Source organism: Melozone crissalis, unplaced genomic scaffold (genome assembly GCF_028551555.1).
Source record: "Melozone crissalis strain CALT ecotype California unplaced genomic scaffold, PUWL_Pcris_2 ptg000056l_1, whole genome shotgun sequence".
Taxonomy (NCBI): Eukaryota; Metazoa; Chordata; class Aves; order Passeriformes; family Passerellidae; genus Melozone; species Melozone crissalis.
In genome coordinates, this window is record NW_026535834.1 from 2,953,860 (window position 1) to 2,971,360 (window position 17,501).

The 17,501-nt window shown below is 39.5% G+C and overlaps 1 protein-coding gene across 1 annotated transcript in view; it reads right to left on the bottom strand.

The window, feature by feature from the left end:
• The window catches only part of NUDT14 (nudix hydrolase 14), a 58,899-nt gene extending 41,717 nt beyond the window's left edge, over positions 1-17,182 (bottom strand). Inside the window, exon 1 of the mRNA XM_054286757.1 lies at positions 17,004-17,182. Coding sequence (XP_054142732.1) covers positions 17,004-17,084 — 81 coding nt within the window. The 5' untranslated portion in view covers positions 17,085-17,182. The remainder of the gene's footprint in view (positions 1-17,003) is intronic.
• Between the last annotated feature and the right edge of the window lie 319 nt (positions 17,183-17,501).

A 17,501-nucleotide genomic window follows, 5' to 3' on the forward strand; every position in this document is an offset into this window, starting at 1 on the left:
AATCTCACACAATTTGCAATAACTACAATAGGAGGCTTAGTAACAAAGGTCCAGGATGCACATCTGCTGGCTCCAGCTCAGAGAATAAAAGCCAGAAAAATACCTCAGCCAAAGGCTGCTGAGACCTCCTGGGTGTTCTGTGCCTCAGTACTTTTTCTGGAGTTTTCCTTATTTGTATAAATTATTGCAAATTGTTGTAGTTGGAAACAAACAAACAAACAAGCATGGCCTTTGTAGCTCTGTAATAAATTAATCTGGGGAACACAGACGTGGGTTCACAGCCCTACTTCGAATTTATAATAATTCGTTAACAACTCCAAAATATGAGATTTACAAAGGCACTTTTTAGCATTCAAAAACCTTCACCTTTAAGACCCTCACTAGAAAGATGGAAGAATTGAATTTAGACTTTACTATGGACCACTGCAATTTCAGCCTAACGCCAGAACCCCCCAGTTGCATCTAAACATCTTTATTGAATAATATAATTTCTGTGGTGGGACTTAGACTGCAATATTTGTCTAGGATCACAGAATTATTTCTGCTCTACTACCTAATGGAGTGTTAGTGAAATTAAGTGAGACCAACTCCTGAAAATTCCTTTGCAAAATGGCACTTAAACTCCTAAGTTCATATAGACAATATTTTCCAAACTTCTAAATTTTACTGAGACTCACATAAATATGAGAAAAATAAATTTTGCTTAATTTTGTTGGTTTTTTTTAAGAGAGACCAAAAGAATTAAAAACATTTCCAGGAAACCTGTTTTCATCTTTTCTTGTCCACTGGCAGCTGCTCCTTTTGATGAGTTACCAAGATAAAGGGCCTGACTGAAATTTCAGACTAGTGATATTTAATGACAGGCAGGGGCAATAATTCTGCACTCATCATAACATACCTAGATCAGTCATGTCTGTCTGTTGTAGCTGTTTCAAGACAGAATGAAACTCAATATAAAGTACCCACTGCAAGTTCGAGACCCCACAGTGGATGAGAATTCTCACTGAATATTCTTGAGCTCCTTCCTGTACTCATCCTGTGCACTCATCAGTCAAAATAACCTTTCAGCCCCTTAGCAAGAGGATTCTCCAAATGCTGCACACAGGGCAAACACTGCTGTGGTCCACAGCTCATGATTGCCTGGTCAGTTCTGGTACAGCACAGCCTCACGTAGGATCTCTGACTCAGAGAGGGATTCACCCCCCTGGCTTAGCTGGGATTTAGGGCTTTCACCTCATCCCTGCAGGCACAGCAGGCAGAAAAGCAAACACAAGTATAATAGGCAGAAGGAGTAAATGAATCTTAAAATCATCAGTCCCAAGGCAACCACTACGCCTACAAGCATAATTTCTTCATCTTTGCTACCCTAGGTCATGACCCTCATCCAAGAGAGGAAGGAAAGAAACTGTCCTTTCATCATTAATTTTGCTATGTCATTCGGGAAAACAACACTGACAACACCATAAAACCACAGTTTAACTTGCCACTGGTACTTCAGCCAAAAGCTAATCACCACCATCAATTGTCTAATATTTCTCATTACCTCTTTAGTCATTCTAACAATTCATGGCAACTTATATAGGATCTGATTAAAATCTTTTCTGGCTGACAGAGAGCCAGCAGGAAAATAAAACTATCCCTCTTCTACCACAATACTGGGCCACTCCACATTTAAACAGATAATAAATCTGCATTCAAAAGCAATGCAGCTGATGAATGCTGCTCCAATTTAAAAAAAGAAAAAACAACAACTACTGACTGTGTCACCTGAAGCAGAATGCTGTTAAGAAAAATGCTGTCCACAGACTGCTGTATCATTAAAATTGGATTAAAAAACTCTCCAAACAACACAGAAAACACTCCATCATGCATAGCTGCCAAGTTACTTGGTTTTCCTAATGCACCTGATAAGCAATATCATGGATCACATGAGTATGATTTTAAAATGGTTCACAAATCTATTCATTTATATATATAACTTACGAAGGACAAAATACTTCTAATGCAGCATTCAAATCAATGCAGAAAATGCAGCTCAATGAACTGTACACCTGGCCTTACACACCAGGCTGGTACCTGCCAACAAAGACCCAGCATTAAGAAGCTTGACCAAGGTTAGTAGGCAGCACTTGGTACATTCTGAGCCTCAACAAAGCTGGGAACAAAGCCAGGAGCAGCACTGCTGTGTCTCCATGGTGAGTAGGAGCAGGGGAGGACACATCCTATACAGCAAACCTCACAGGAACACAAGGCTACCACTTCCCCTAAATATGTTCATAGACACAGTCCCAGGATTTTGAACATGTCTCCTCAGCAGTACTGTGAGCATGTTAAAACTGTTTCTTGGCCTCTTCTGTTGGGTCCTTCAGTAGAACATCAAGACACTTTAAGCCCTAAGACTTCATTCTGAGCATGCAATGGCACGAACTCAGCATATACAGAAGAGCCTAAATCTTAGACAAAGAATGAAGGTCACAAGTTCACCCCACAGGGTCAGCAGGGCTGGTCTGCGAATGAAGGTCCAACATTCCCAACTACTACAGGCAATTCCACACCTTCCCTTGCAAGAGCAAGACACACTTTTCTCACTAAAATGTACACATAACACACCACTGAAGAAAGTTGTTCTTCCTTTCATCCTCTCCCCAAGGCACAACTGTTGGGTGTGGTTTATCATCCCACTTAGGGCAGGACTGGAAGGCCTGACACTGCTCTATCCCATGGGCTGCAGAACAGGGTACAGACAGAGGGGAGGGAAAACACAATACCAACTGGCATTCATCTAGGTTTTTTCAGAAATACTTCAAAAGCAAATATCCTGGCAATTTTTTTGTTTAATGAAATAGTTTCCCTGACTTTTTCAAGCCCCTGGGTGTGATTAAATCTCTACTTTCCCACCCCTCAACATAATTCTTACACTTAAATCTTAACATTCATATTATTACTTTAACAAATTAATCTTTGTCTAAGGAGTGTCCCATAATGCTCTAGGGAGGCTCATATGCTCCCATGAGTCCTGTCAGATTTCTGCCAAGAGGTTTGAACTCCTAGACACATCAAAGAGAAAGTAAGGAGATATAAAAAAGAAGGTTCTCCAGACTGACAGGTCAACCACCTCTCCTTGTCAAGAATTAAGGGTGGTTTACAGAAACAATAAGAGAGACAGTAGTGTTTCAGATTTGGTGGAACTATCCTGTAAAATACTATAGCAGTAATTTCCATACTAATGATTACTGATTGCTTTCACTGAATTGGAGGCCAATCTTCACAGAAAGATTTAGGCAGGAAGAGACCTTCAAGATCATCAATTTCCAGACCCTCTGCCATGGGCTGGGACACCTTCCACCAGACCAGGTTGCTCAAAGCACCATCCAATCTGGCCTTGAACATTCTAGGGCTGGGGCATCCACCCACAACTTCCCTGGTGCCTCACCACTCTCTCAGCCAATAGTTTCCTGCTTATTGAAAATCTAAATCTATCTTCTTTCTGTTTAAGGCCATTCTCCCTTGTCCTATCACTACATGAAATAATCTCGTACTGCTTTTTAATTCATCTGAACAGTACAAATCAGATGAGTTACAGATAAAAGTTTAGGCTGTACAAACTGCAGTGCTATGGAAATGTCACTCTGAAAAGCAACACAGCTTTGCAAAGTAAGCCAGAAATTGCCTGTGTCCAATATTTTGAAGTGTCAGAAATGGTACAATGCTGAAAGCAGAGTGCTAAGTGCAGACACACATATGAAATTCTACAGCAGATTTGCCAAAAGATTTGATTTTTGAAAGCCAATTTTTCTTCTAATCCTGCTGCTTCAGAAGCTCAACAAGTTTAAGTGGCATAATGATAACCAAAATGAAGCCAAAATGAAACTAAACAAAGTCAACAGTGATAGTTTATTTCAGCAGTTCTGGATAAGAATGCATACAAAGCTATATAGCATCACAGCCTAATTTTTTTATTATTATTATTTATAATGTTATTGTCAATACATAAATGTACTATTTGCTCCTAATTTTCCCCATATTGACTTCCAGCTCAGTTTGTCAGAATATATAATTTCTGGTTAAAAACCACTGAACTGCTGCTACTACAACAAGCATACCTACTAAGTAAAAAAAAAGTTACTCAAATTGCTTTTGAATTTGCTTAAACCAGGACTGAATAGAAACAATGTAAGGGACAACCTGGGCTTATCAATGAGAAGAGTGAAAATGCTAAGGTTGGAATTTCACAATGTTACAAAAATTCATAATGTGGATCTTAATATATGGCCAGACCCACTTATTGTCTAGAATCTTTTTATGCAGCAAACCAAAATGCTATATCCATTCTAAGTTCACAAATAACAATTACAACTAATTAAAACATCATCTAAAATTACAAATATCATTTTATAAACAAATATCATTTTCAAGAATCCTTAAAATAGTAACAGCAAGTGACCAAATTCTATGTTAGATGATTGGATAGTCAATATTCTTACTCCTTATTTAAATGATCTCATACATCATGAAAATCTTACAGATTTCACTCAAATAATGTCATGCCTTTTGGTGAAACATACCATTTCTAAGCCTTATCCAGTAATTGCAGTCATCACATATTAGGCTCTTGGGAAAAACAATTTTCTGCATTTCATAGAATCAGATCTGGGTCAGAATCATGCATAGATGTAGCTGCTATACTCTGGAAGGTACTTGTGAATTAAAATTGGAATTACAACACTGAATATTTTTGAAATCTGAAGATGGATATTGTAGTTTATCAGCTTGCTGAGGAATTATTCTAGTCTTTAAAAAGAATTGTTTGTATTTGCTTACTAAAAGTGCACCTTGATATGCAGCATGAGATCAGAAATAAAAAAAAAAATGAGGCTCATAGTCTCAGTGGAAATGCTGTTTTCAATGTACACCTTTTTTTCCTTCACTTTTTCATATTAGATCTACAATACAACAGTAAAAAATACACTATTTACTGATTGGGAGAACTGTGGAGAGAACTGTCAGTGGGGAGAGGAGAGGAAAATAAGAAGGCAGGTTCCAGAAGAAATATGCAATTAGTAGATGATATACAAATGCACTTTGCACACACTGAACACACAGAACAAATATTATGCACTGCAACACAAAGAAAAACAACTATTTCAGAACTAGATAAGAATTTGAAGCACTAGTTAATTAAAAATACCAGAAAACGGCATCCCTTAAGACAGACAGAAAATTAAAAAGCACAGTAACGACCACCTACATATTTTTATGCTTTGGTACTTTTCCATCTATACATGATGAAAAAAACCGCAACACTCATGGAAAAAAAAATCATCTTGCAGATATAGAGAGGGTCATAAAAGCTACGAAAGAGATACTTAACATAGGTTCCTGAGCAGATGACAAGCCATTAAACTTTCACCTTTAGGTAGTTATGATGATCTGATGTCTCTTTTATGATATCAGCCATTTTTTTAATTAAATCTACAACGTGTTTAACAAGCAATTCTTCCATCAATCTTTGATGTGTTTTACTTATAAAGCAATGACAGTTTTCAGTTCAGACTCCTTAAAGTTCCAGAGAAACCATTTTCCACTCACTTGCTTTGAAAGCCATTAAAACAACTTGATGAAGAACAGCAGCAGGGGGCTAACAGAAGCCAAGGCTTAGGAACAATCTTTAGATTTTTCTCCTAAGACTTTCTCACAGACCCTCCTCACAAAGATCCTCAGGGCTTTTCATCCTCTCCTTCCTCCCTACCCCCTCCCAAAAATCAAAGTTCAAAGTGACAGATGCAACCAGCTCCAGATTCTGCTCTTTTCTTAATTTCACTTTTACCTCTCAATTTTGATAGACTCAACTGAAATCTGATTCCCACAGAGGCATTCCTCTTATCATCTTCCCACTGGGAAAAAGAAATGCACAGAAAGATTCAAGTGACTCGTGAACACCTTCTAATCTCTCATCCATTCTAACAGAGTGCACTACTAGTGAGACATGTACCTATTACTTAAATACTACTGGCATTCAGTAAATTGATTGAATTAGTGATTAATTGATTAGTGATTAATCTACAGTTCTATGTGTTACTGCAGTATTTCTGAAACTTGCATGACAGTGGCCCTATAAAATATAAAAAATATAAAGAACTGTGCAAGCCAACTATAAATGGTCTTTAAAATGGGAATTGCCTGTAACAAATGGTAAATTCTTTGGTTGTAGTTTCATGCAAATGCAGAAATCCCAGTTTTATGGAAAATACACCTATTAGGACAGTACTTATGCTAATTAGAATCAGTAGAGCAGATTTTTTTAATCTCTGTTTTGCTGTGCTCACCATAATTTTATTTCTTTGATTATGGCTGGCTGAAGGACAAATTTCACTGATTGCTAATTTTGTAGACATCTGTAACTCCAAAGCTCTCCCAACTCTTCAGCTGCTGTATTCAAGTGATGTCACTGCAGTCAAGACACCGAACATGGAATTTCTCAAATGTGAACAGCTATTTCCATGAAGCAGGGCTATGGACACATCAATCCCAGATTCTGTTTACAATCCCTTGTTCTTTTACAAATGAGAGCTACAGTTACAGGACACATGGCTGGAGCAAACAGGGACTGAAGGAGGCCAGCCTCATGTCTCCTCAGCTGGAGGACAGGGGCAGCACATATGAGGGATTTGAGGTCAGGAAGGACAGATGGTGGGCATTCCCATTACAGCTAAGTCACCTCTTGTCCTTACAGCATTGGGCTTTGTATTTGCCAGTTGGTGACTCTCACAGTTTGTGTTTCGACATTATTTTACCAAGCTTGTATTTGTAACTCAAACTGTGAGAATACATTGTGGAATGAATTTCTAGATGTCTTGTGAACAAATCTGATTGGTACTTTCTCAGAACATTAACAATTATACTTTCTGTTAGTCCTCCCTTCAGCTAAAGTAATACATTATTAAAATGTTAGTGTGAGATGTTTTTTAATGAGTTTATCTTTACAGAAATTTGAAAGAAAAAATCTCATAAGAAATTCTAAGTCAGAAAATTGACATACAATCCTCTAAGAGAACATGCAAAAAGTTTCTGTTTGCTTTCTGACATAACTATACTATAAATATTGGAAAAGGATCCATCAAGAATATAAACTAAGGAAGTCCAAGAAGTAAAGAAACAATACCCTAAGGAACAGGAGGAGTTATGTATGATATTCTACAAGCATTCAATCACTTTACAGAATTAAAAAAATGTTAAGGCTGGAAGGACCTCACAAGATCACTCAGTACAAGTCTCTTAACAGTGGCAGGATCAAACATATGTTATGTGAGTGCTATGTAATACATGCCAGATACAGAATATGCTTCTAAGCATTATCCAGTCAGAGCCTCAATTCCAGGCTGTTCCATCATTCAAACTATTCCACCATTTGTGCAGTCTCATGACTAAAATAAACACTTTCGATCCTAGATATGTAATAGCACTGTAAGATTGTTATGCTGGAAGTACACGACTTAAGAGTTTATCATGAACGCTCTTTCAGAATAATAATTTAATTTAAATTAGCATTAGCTTTACTTCTTTATGTATTAACTTTCAAGAATGTTTGATTCTCTAGAGGGCTAAACTTTTCCCATATTTTCTATTTCAAGAGAAAGACCATCTCTCACCTTCAGGAGTTTAGCCTCATTTCCCTATAATGTATTCATCACCACTCAGCACATCTGTCCCAGCAAATCCCATTTCCTGTTCTATTCATGAGGCTCAGCAACCTGGAGCTTTAGTGATTGGCGCCACACTTTTCCCATGGCCTTCTCACCTCTCACCCCCCCACGCACCCCGCTCCCATTGTTTATCATCTGTTCTCCCCTGCTGCAAACTGCTGTCAGATGTTCACTTATCCCTAATCTTACTCACTGCCTTTGATATTCTTTCTAATCCAACAACCTGTCAACTGGGGCATCAGCCCATGTCCACACCAGCTGCTCTGTCACAGGCTGTAAGATTCCCTCTCTGCTCCAAGAGGTATTTAAAGGATTTTGACACAGCAACCTCAATGTGAAACAAATAATTAATGCTGTTTTGATCAGTGATCAGGGCTTTAGTGTGACATGAGCTGACCACTAAGAAAAACTGAGCTTTACTTTGTTTAAACTTTAGTGTTACTATATTAACAAGATTTTGATCAATGTCTGAAGGACGGTACCAGAAAGCAAAGTTCTTTAACTCTGGTTAAAAATTATGAAGAATAATTAATCTGAGTGCAAGTCAGAGGGACAGATAACATTATATGCCTGCTGTGTAAAACATGCTCATTTATGCAGTATCAAGTTGTATAGTTTTCAAAGCATGGGAGCTGACCTTTTATGAGTTACAGCTGAAAATACAAATGTATTTAAAATACTGCAGCAGTTGAGATAAAATTATTTAAAATAAACTTGTTTTCAGAAATAAAGTAGGATAGTTTCATCCCCTATGGACATCAAACAATGACATTTTAAAGAATATTGCCATTTACAGAAAATCTAATTTTCACAATATTCAGATTTGTTATAAACATTAAAAATTTTACAGTGTTCATCTGCTTTAAAACATACCAAATACACATAATGTCATAGCTGAGATTGTGACTCAGATGACAGATGTATGAGGAAAAGTTTTTTTGTATGAGGAAAAGTTTCTACTAGTTAAGCAAACACATGGATTTTGATCCAAACTGAAAAACAAATACAGCATTTATTTGTTGGAAGAACATGAGCACTATTTTATTTCTCAGATCTATCTGCAATTACTACAAAAGAGATGGTACCAAATGAGACAAAAAAGCCTACTTTATACCCTACAGTAGCTGTATTTCACACACAAAAGTATAATAAAACTTCAGTGATGAATTTTACAACATGGTTCATTCACTTAGAACTAAACCACTTTTATTCCTAGGGCTTGTCTATACCAGGACATCAAGAAAATGAATCTGAAGTAAGTACCTTGATGAACTTGAATTCTGCTACTTAAACTCCATTAAACCCCTGTGTGGACACAGTCATCCAGTTTAGTTTACTGCTCCCTTAGGGCACACACAGGAGAGTTAACATGGATTAAGGTAGGGTATGAATTCAAAGTGCAATCGTACTTTGAAAATGGTTAAACGTAAACAGAACCAGACTCTTTGTTGTAGAATGAGACATGGAGTTAATCAGGAAAGTCCTGTGCAGACAAGTCCTTGCTCATGAGGCTACTGGAGTGGTATTGCCAGAGCTGATGGTTTTCAACTTCTCCTTTTCAGATCTGGAAACATCTTCAGGGAAGCTGTAGCCCATTAAGCCTGCTAATAATTGATCTGCTTTTCTCAGCTGCCTCATGTGGATGACCTGCAAGTATTGCAATGGCCCTCAGTGAGCAGCACATCAGAGCTTGAGAAGTAAAGCTCAGGCTCACTACAACTTCTGTACCTCCTCCTACACTCAGCCTTAACTTCACAGTTAGTGCAGTAACCCAAGTCGTCTGATGGCATTAAATGAGATTTTACTGATCGTTTATGTAAGTGCAGACACATTTCAGCTACAAAAGGTGCTCAACAAGGCCTTATTCTTTCCATTATGTGACATTTGCTGTCACAAGTGTGTTAAATTGTAGTACGACTGACCTAAAAATACAAAGTTTTGTCACTGTCAACTACTTTTCATGCATTTACTTCAAAGCTTACATTCACTTGTCAAAGCATGCTGGATAAAGAAATTAAGACTAACATGACATAATTTCACTGAAACAAAAACACTTGTTTCAGAACACTAGTGTTCTTTTCAACTACTACTCTTATTAACTAATGCTTCTCATTTCCCCTTCAGTAATTAATAAATGTGTTATACAAAAATAACTTGTATAAATTTTCAGAGTTGAATTCAAAGCATATGGCAGAGTCAGAAGCAGACATGCCTAGATTCCTGAGCTCCTTTTCTTAAATCTGTGTTCTAATTGCAGAGAACACCATTTCCCTCAAAGGAACCTTCAGTACTCAACTCTCTAATGCTGTCTTTGCAAAATCTTTTCTTTCACACATAGGAAAGAATTATACTGCATCTCAACCACATTCACTGTTAACACAGCAGCAGTCAGATCAAAAATCAGTCTCATCCAAGATTTACCTCTGACAGAAGCCAAGATGCCCAAGTAAGAATATATTGTTAAAACACTCTCAGACTCCTGCAATTTGCAGCTCAGGGACTCCCTGAGCTGGAAGCAGTATGTTTCCATTTAAGATTAATACTCAACACTGACATAACAGACTTGACAAGCTGAAGAAAATGAGACAAACTTCACAGGGAAAAAATGGCATCTCCTTTCACTGCACTATGGCTTTAAAAAAATGAACTGCAAATAAATGTGTTACTTGGTAACATATTTCCTACTACTGGAACCTTTTGAAGATTCAACAGAAGACTTACTTGTTTGAACAGGTAACTTAAAAATCTGTTTACTCCCTCAACAGCATAATTTTTAACTGTCAAAACAGAAAAGAATGTTTTATGTTTATAAAAAAGCAGACGGAAGTCCCAGAGAATATTTCAGGCAGCTGGGCACATTTATGTTGCTGTTACCATATACAAAAATTCCTAAATGCAAAATAAGATTGTTAATATTATTGTTACATGCTTTGCTTTTTAATCTTCAAAGTTTTCACGGCATTAATGGTACAGGGCTCACTTCTTTCTCCATGCATACACATATTATAATCTTGATGACATCTCCAATACCGTTAAAATTGTAAGGCACAGTGGTTGCTCATGGTCACAAAAGAAAGCAGTAGCAAACTCAGATCAGAAGAAATCTTTCTTTGCTGATGAACTGCACCCTGCTCATGAAGCACATTTTCTACCCATTACAAAGTTCATGAGGTGTTAAAATCTGCAGCAGCCTTGAAAATTGCTTTAGAACTACTCAAAACTCAAAGACATAATAATTTTACTCTCTTAACAGTGAATGAAAAACATCACGCATTAAAATGAACTCGAAGGGAGAATTTTTCTTGTTTAAATTTTAAATAAATTATTCTACGGATTAAATCAATAGAGGAAATGTAATGCTAAGGCACTGACCTACTCTGAAGTGTGGATGGAATGTGAAGCTCAGAAAAGAGCAAATAGTTCCAATTTACCATTCCTGACTGCATGGTTCAGTCGATATGCATGGAGTTTTTGAGGTTTATCCCACCCACAGCATTGAAGCAGATGCCCATTCACCATTCCACAGATCCAAAACACAAACTCACTCACACACAAACACGCGGGGAAAATTACGGACACTTGGTTCTAGTCTGGTGGCAAACTTCTAAAAGTTCTGGGCAGAAGGCACATATATGTTTATAGAATGCAAGGAAACAGTGGCAAGAGCTCCCCTGCCAGAACAACTTTCAAAAACAAAGGTATATGAGTTTGGGAGAGATCCACAAAGGCTTTGATATGTGAGCTCTGGACAAAAGTTTCTATAAGAGCTCAAGGTATTATTCCAGCAGCCTGATGCTTCCCCCCAGCTGATGGATGCTGTGCCTCCCCTTTGAAGGGAGCTGTCCCTAGCACAGAGGTCACCAAAAAGAATATGCAAAGGCAATTCACTCAGTTCTGTGTAAAGCTCAGTGGTTTGGCTTAAAGGGCTGATGGCAGTGGGTTTGAATTGGAACAACAGAGCAAGAGCTGCACCAAAGGCACCTTCTGCTGATTCCCAGGGGGTAAGAACCATTAGCACAGAGAAAACTTGAATGCAGTAACTTCTTAAATTGCTACAGCAAGATCCACCATAGCTCTGTGTAAGGGTCCAAATCCCTGTGTAAGGGTCCAAATCCAACATGCAGAACCACTGAAATCCCTCCCTGCTCAGGTGCTGATTAAGATTTCGTTATATCCAAACACCATTTGGATACTTAATGCTGCTCAAGTCATAACTACTCTCCTTAACTGTTGACCACTTAGAGTTCTCAAAGTTGACTTCATGACTTGGAGTCTCAGCAGAGTTCTTAAACTTGGGTTTGGGGGTTTTTTTCGTTTTGGGGTTTGTTTTTTTGGTTTGGTTTTTTTGGGATTTTTTTTAAATGTAATATATAGGCTAGTGTCTGGCTAGCATACACAAAAGAGAGCTGAAGATTTACACACAAATGTGTTTCCCAGCAGTGAGCACACTCTGCTGTGATGTGGGAAGCAATATTAATTGAAGTGAGATCTTGCAGCCTGACTCTACCACATCCCAGGGAAATGCCCTAGCCCTTGGGCATTGAGTTAATCTCTCATTAGCCATCCCTCTGGTCTCTTGAATAAATTATTTATGAAAAGCAGAAAAACTTCAATAGGAAAAAGTGAAAAGAGATTTACCATGGAGTTCCTGGTAAAGAAGCCAATTCTTCAGGAGGTGATGTATGTTTAAAAAAAAGGCAATTTAGATAACAAATCAATTTGCACTTTGGGGGCAAGCACACATTAAAGCTAGACAGATGCTCTCCTCTATGTGAGAAAAATGAACTCTCTTCTCTCACTACCAAGCAGAACCAAAATATACAGGAACACAAGGTTCCTACTGACAAAATGAAGAGAATATTCCTCAGCCTAAGAGAGGTACCTTGTCCATCTCTCAAACTCAGGCCACCTCACTTCAAACATGGTTGATTTGACTAAGGGCCCCACCTGGAGCAGGACTGAGAGTTGAAAATCCCAAACAGAAGCTGAGGTCCCTTTTGAAATTCTGTCAGACACCCATTTTGAAGAATATAATCTTAATTTGTACCGTACCTTACCCCTCCATATTGGCCATCACCAGGATCTGACTGCAGTTTGCTGAATTCCACAATTCCTTGGCTGCACTTCCATTTCTACCTCTAAACTACACAAAGACAGATTAAATAATTTAAATGAGTCACTGGTACAGTGATTTGTCCAGCAAGCCAGGCTATTCTCCACAGCTTGGATGCCCAACATGAAGCTGCAGGGTGCCTCAATCTGCAAGGTTTGAAACCTGGAAGTCTTTCAGAAGGGTATACAACTACTTTTGTGCTCTACAGGAAAAATTCAGAGCTCATTGCTGTCATTTAAAATACAGATGGACAGAAGGAGAAGATGATGAAACACCTCATATGAAAAGCTCCCAGGGGAAGAACAGAATCTACCATGGCCATAAATTGCTGTATGGTTTTCTACCATTCCTACTTCAGGAACTTCCATGATTTCTTACAATCCTCACTTCAGTGAAACAGCCAGAAAACATTTTTCTCATAGACTTCTGGAAGAGTATTTCTATATGTAACCAAATGCAGTCTAAAGGATGACTCACCCTCTTACAGCACAGGGGAACTTGGGACCCAAGCAAAACCTACAAGGACAGTGCTGTGGTTTTTTCTAACATGACAGTAATAGCCTGATTGGATTCTATGTAAACACAACTCTGTTCTTGTGTTTGTCCACAGTTTCCAGTCTGAGCATCTGTATGTCCAAGGAAAATACTCAGCTGGCCAAGACATCAATGCAATCCTTGGGCCTGCAACTGTAAATGTGTAAAATGCCTCTGAAAGCAGGTAGAAAATGATCTGAGTCTGTGGCTGCACTCTTCACCAGGTGTGACCACAGCCTCCTTCAGATGTGAGACCTGTGTGGGTTTACAAAAGTATTTCCAGAATCACAGAATATTCTGAGTTGGAAGGGACTCACGAGATCACTGACCCGACTCTTGAGTGAATGGCCCCTACAGGGACTGAGCCTTTGACCTTGGTGTTATCAGCACCATGCTCTGACCAACTGAGCTGATTTACTCAGCATTTTGTTTAGATTTCAGCCCCCAAATGAATCCTCTTCTGGTGTCTTACAGATTTTGAGTGGTCTGTAAAGCTTTGAGAACAACAGTGGTTTACAACTCAGTGGGGTGCAGGTTGAGTGGATAAAATCAGACTAGCAGGGTATCTTGAAATATAAATCTAAATTTATCTTTAAAATAATAAAAATTATGTTTATTTAAAAGACCTTGCTATATTAGATATAGTAACAGGACTCAAATTATCTCCATACAAGTAGCATAATTTTGGTATGAAATGTCTAGAAATCAATGCTGTTACTTAAGCTTTCATGAATGCTTATAAATAATCTTAAAATCCTACATTATATCTAAAAATTCTTTCCATTTCCTATTTGTACCGAAAAGAAATAGTTGTGAAACAAATGAATAAAAAAACCTCTCACTCTCTATGTGTCCTTGGGTAAAAGATTTATGTTAAATATCAAAGCCTGTTTTACGAATAAAGCTTTTTGAAAACAGATTTAAAATTCTCAGTCTTCAAGGCCCCAATTCTCCTTCATTAATATTATGTGAACACCAAAAAATGCATCAATGACTCTTTTTCAGACCTACAATGAATTATAGGGAATGTGTCATAGCTTCACAAAATGTACCTCTAAGACCACCCCAAGCCTTCCAACTACATCATAATGCCACATATTGCATAATTTAAGCATCCAAATTAGTTTCAGTTTTCACAGCGCAACAAATGCCATTATTCAAAAGTTTTACCCATTAGATTATTCTGTTATCCAGAAAGACTTTTTTATTAGATTTGGGTCAAGTTCAGCGAGCAAGTGTAGGGAATTCATGGATGGGGGAAATTAATGTTACTTAGAAACAATTAGGAACTGGGAAGAAGAAAAGTTTCTTTTCTTTTTCCAGATAGTGAATTAAAATAGTTGGACAATGGAAGACCTACTCAGTATAAAAGCATTAAGATCAAGGGCTAGATTTTGGAAACAATTGTCAGTTTTAAAGGAGTGGTGGAATTTTCAAAATTTTTAAGCACAACAGGCATTTAACTTTCTTGGATTTTAGACACTTGACTGTTTAATGGGGTTTTGAGCAGACCTAAATGCTTTTGAAACAATTAGTCAAATGAGTGAAAATATTTAGTATTTCCTTTGGTTAGTACGTCGGTTTTTAAATGCAAAATGGGTTTCAATAAACCTAGGGCCTGTTTCTCAGGTCAGGTACAGACAGTTGTGCTCACACTGAGCTCATGCTCTCCGTGGGCTGGACCCAAGCCAGCCTCTGCACACATGCCATAGAAACTACATTTTCAACTTCATTTTAAGACAGTGCTGCAGCCAAGAGAAACAATCTCTCACCAGGCCCGAAACACTCATCCCTAACTACCACATTACCACCTCCCCTCTGCCAGCATAATGAACTGAATCACTGATCTTGTCTACTTAAAACTGACTTCTTTTTTTGGCTAGATTAGGTTTTACCCTGGTCCAGCTCACTCAGCTGCTGCACAGACACTTGTGCAAGGAGAGGAAGTAGCAAGAAGGGCAAGTCTGCTTCATTTAGTGGCAATGCTGATCTCTGTCAATTCACAGCACATGACCAAACATATCCTTACTTCTTCTTTACAACACTCATCACATCTAAGGCACATCCATTCAATTAAATGTAATTTTGCAACACTGTTTCAAACATTTTAATTAAATCCCGTTTTTCATGTAAATAGAGCATGACTCAGAAGTGAAAATTAATTTAAGTAGTAAGACCCATCACTCGTAAGCTAAGCCAGCAAAAATTCAGAACGTGAAAGAATGTTTTTCAGGTTTACTGTGACTGTGTTCACAGGGGTCTTAGGATGAGGGAAGAGACGAGGATCTGGCTCCATGTTTCAGAAGGTTTGATTTATTATTTTATTATATATATTACAATAAAACTATACTAAAATAATAGAAAAAAGAATTTAATCAGAAGGCCAGCTAAGAATAGAAAAAGAAGGAATGATAACAAAAGCTTTTGTCTCGGACAGAGAGTCCGGGCCAGCTGACTGTGATTGGCCATTAATTAGAAATAACCACATGAGACCAATCACAGATGCACCTGTTGCATTCCACAGCAGCAGATAATCATTGTTTACATTTTGTTCCTGAGGCCTCTCAGCTTCTCAGGAGGAAAAATCCTAAGGAAAGGATTTTTCACAAAAGATGTCTGTGACAGTTTACTTCTGATACCTAAAAAGACATCTCAGTATAAAGCTCTCAGCTGTTCATGAATCAAAATAGTTTATTTATCCCAATCAATGAGAAGAGAGCTTTCTTTAGGAAAATCATGTATAAAACGCATTTTTAAAAATGTTAAAAATTAGCTCATCTGCTTTGATGAAACCTATTTGAACCTTTGCTTTTCATTTTCTGCAGTTTATCTCACTGTTGGACTCAATAGTTTCCTCTTCTGCCTTTCCAACTGATGTGTTTAAAAGCGAAGCAAAGAAGAAATGAGAGATGTGTTTTCCACCATCCATTTTTAGGTCTGTCCAAACTCTCCTTCCTTTCCCCTTCCACCACTCTGCCTGGGTAAAAGCTCACCCTGGAGCAGCCACCAAGCAGGCCCAAGGAAAGCACCCGAGGACCATGCAATGCTTTGTGCTGTGACAAGTGACTTTCTTTTCAAAGTTCCCATTCCTGCCGCTGTCGGAAGCACCAGCTCTCAGTGATCCTGTGAAAGGTGACTCATGTTGATACAAACATGACAGGGGACAGGATTTCCTTCCCCACTTCCCACCTGCGGGCATTGAGGTTATTCACGGAATCACAGAATAGTCAGGGTGGAAAGGGACCTCTGGAGATCACCCGGTCCAAACCCCCTCTCATGGCAGGGTCACCTGGAGCAGGTGACACAGGAATGAGTCCAGCTGGGTTTGGAATGTCTCTAGAGAGGTGAACCCGAACACCAGCACGGGGTGAAAGTGACAGTGAAAGTGACAGTGAAAGTGACAGCCCCGCGCGGGCGGAGGGCACAGGGGACACCCATGGGGACGCAGGAACCGCTGCCACCCCAAGGCAGTGACCCCACGGTCTGTCCTCCTGGAACCCCACCTCAGGGCGGGCCGAGGGAGCGCCGGGGACAGCGCGGCCGCCCCGGGGGTGCCATGAGGCGGCAGCGGCGCTGCTCCAAAATGGCGCAGGCGGGGGCTGAGGGGCCCTGCCGGGTCGGGGCACGGCGGGCGGGCTGGCGGCGCCACTCACCTGCCGGTAAGAGAGGCGGAAAGGCCGCAGGTAGAGGGAGGAGGTGCAGGGCTGGACCGCCAGCTCCTCGATGGCCTCCATCCCTGCCGCGGGGGCAGCGGCAGCGGCGGGAGGAGGAGGAGGAGGAGGAAGGGGAGAGGCGCGCGCAGCCGCCGGCGGACGGGCCGGGAGCGGCACCGGAGCTGACGGACGCGGCCGCGGCGCTCTGCGGCCTCTGCCCTCAGAGGGAGCCGGAATCACGGAATGCTGAATTTCACCCCCGCAAACCGGGACATAGGAGCCTCGCCGCCTTTATTCACAGAATCACCGCGGTTGGAAGACATCTTTAAGATCATCCGGTTCAAGCGTCCGCCTAGCACTGCCTCTGTAACCCTCACTAAATCACGTAGCTCAGTGCCAAATCCAGACACCTCTTGAACTGGTGACTTCACCATCTCCCTGGGTAGCCTGTTGCAATGTCTGACCATTATAACAGTGAAAAAAGGTTTCTACTGTCTA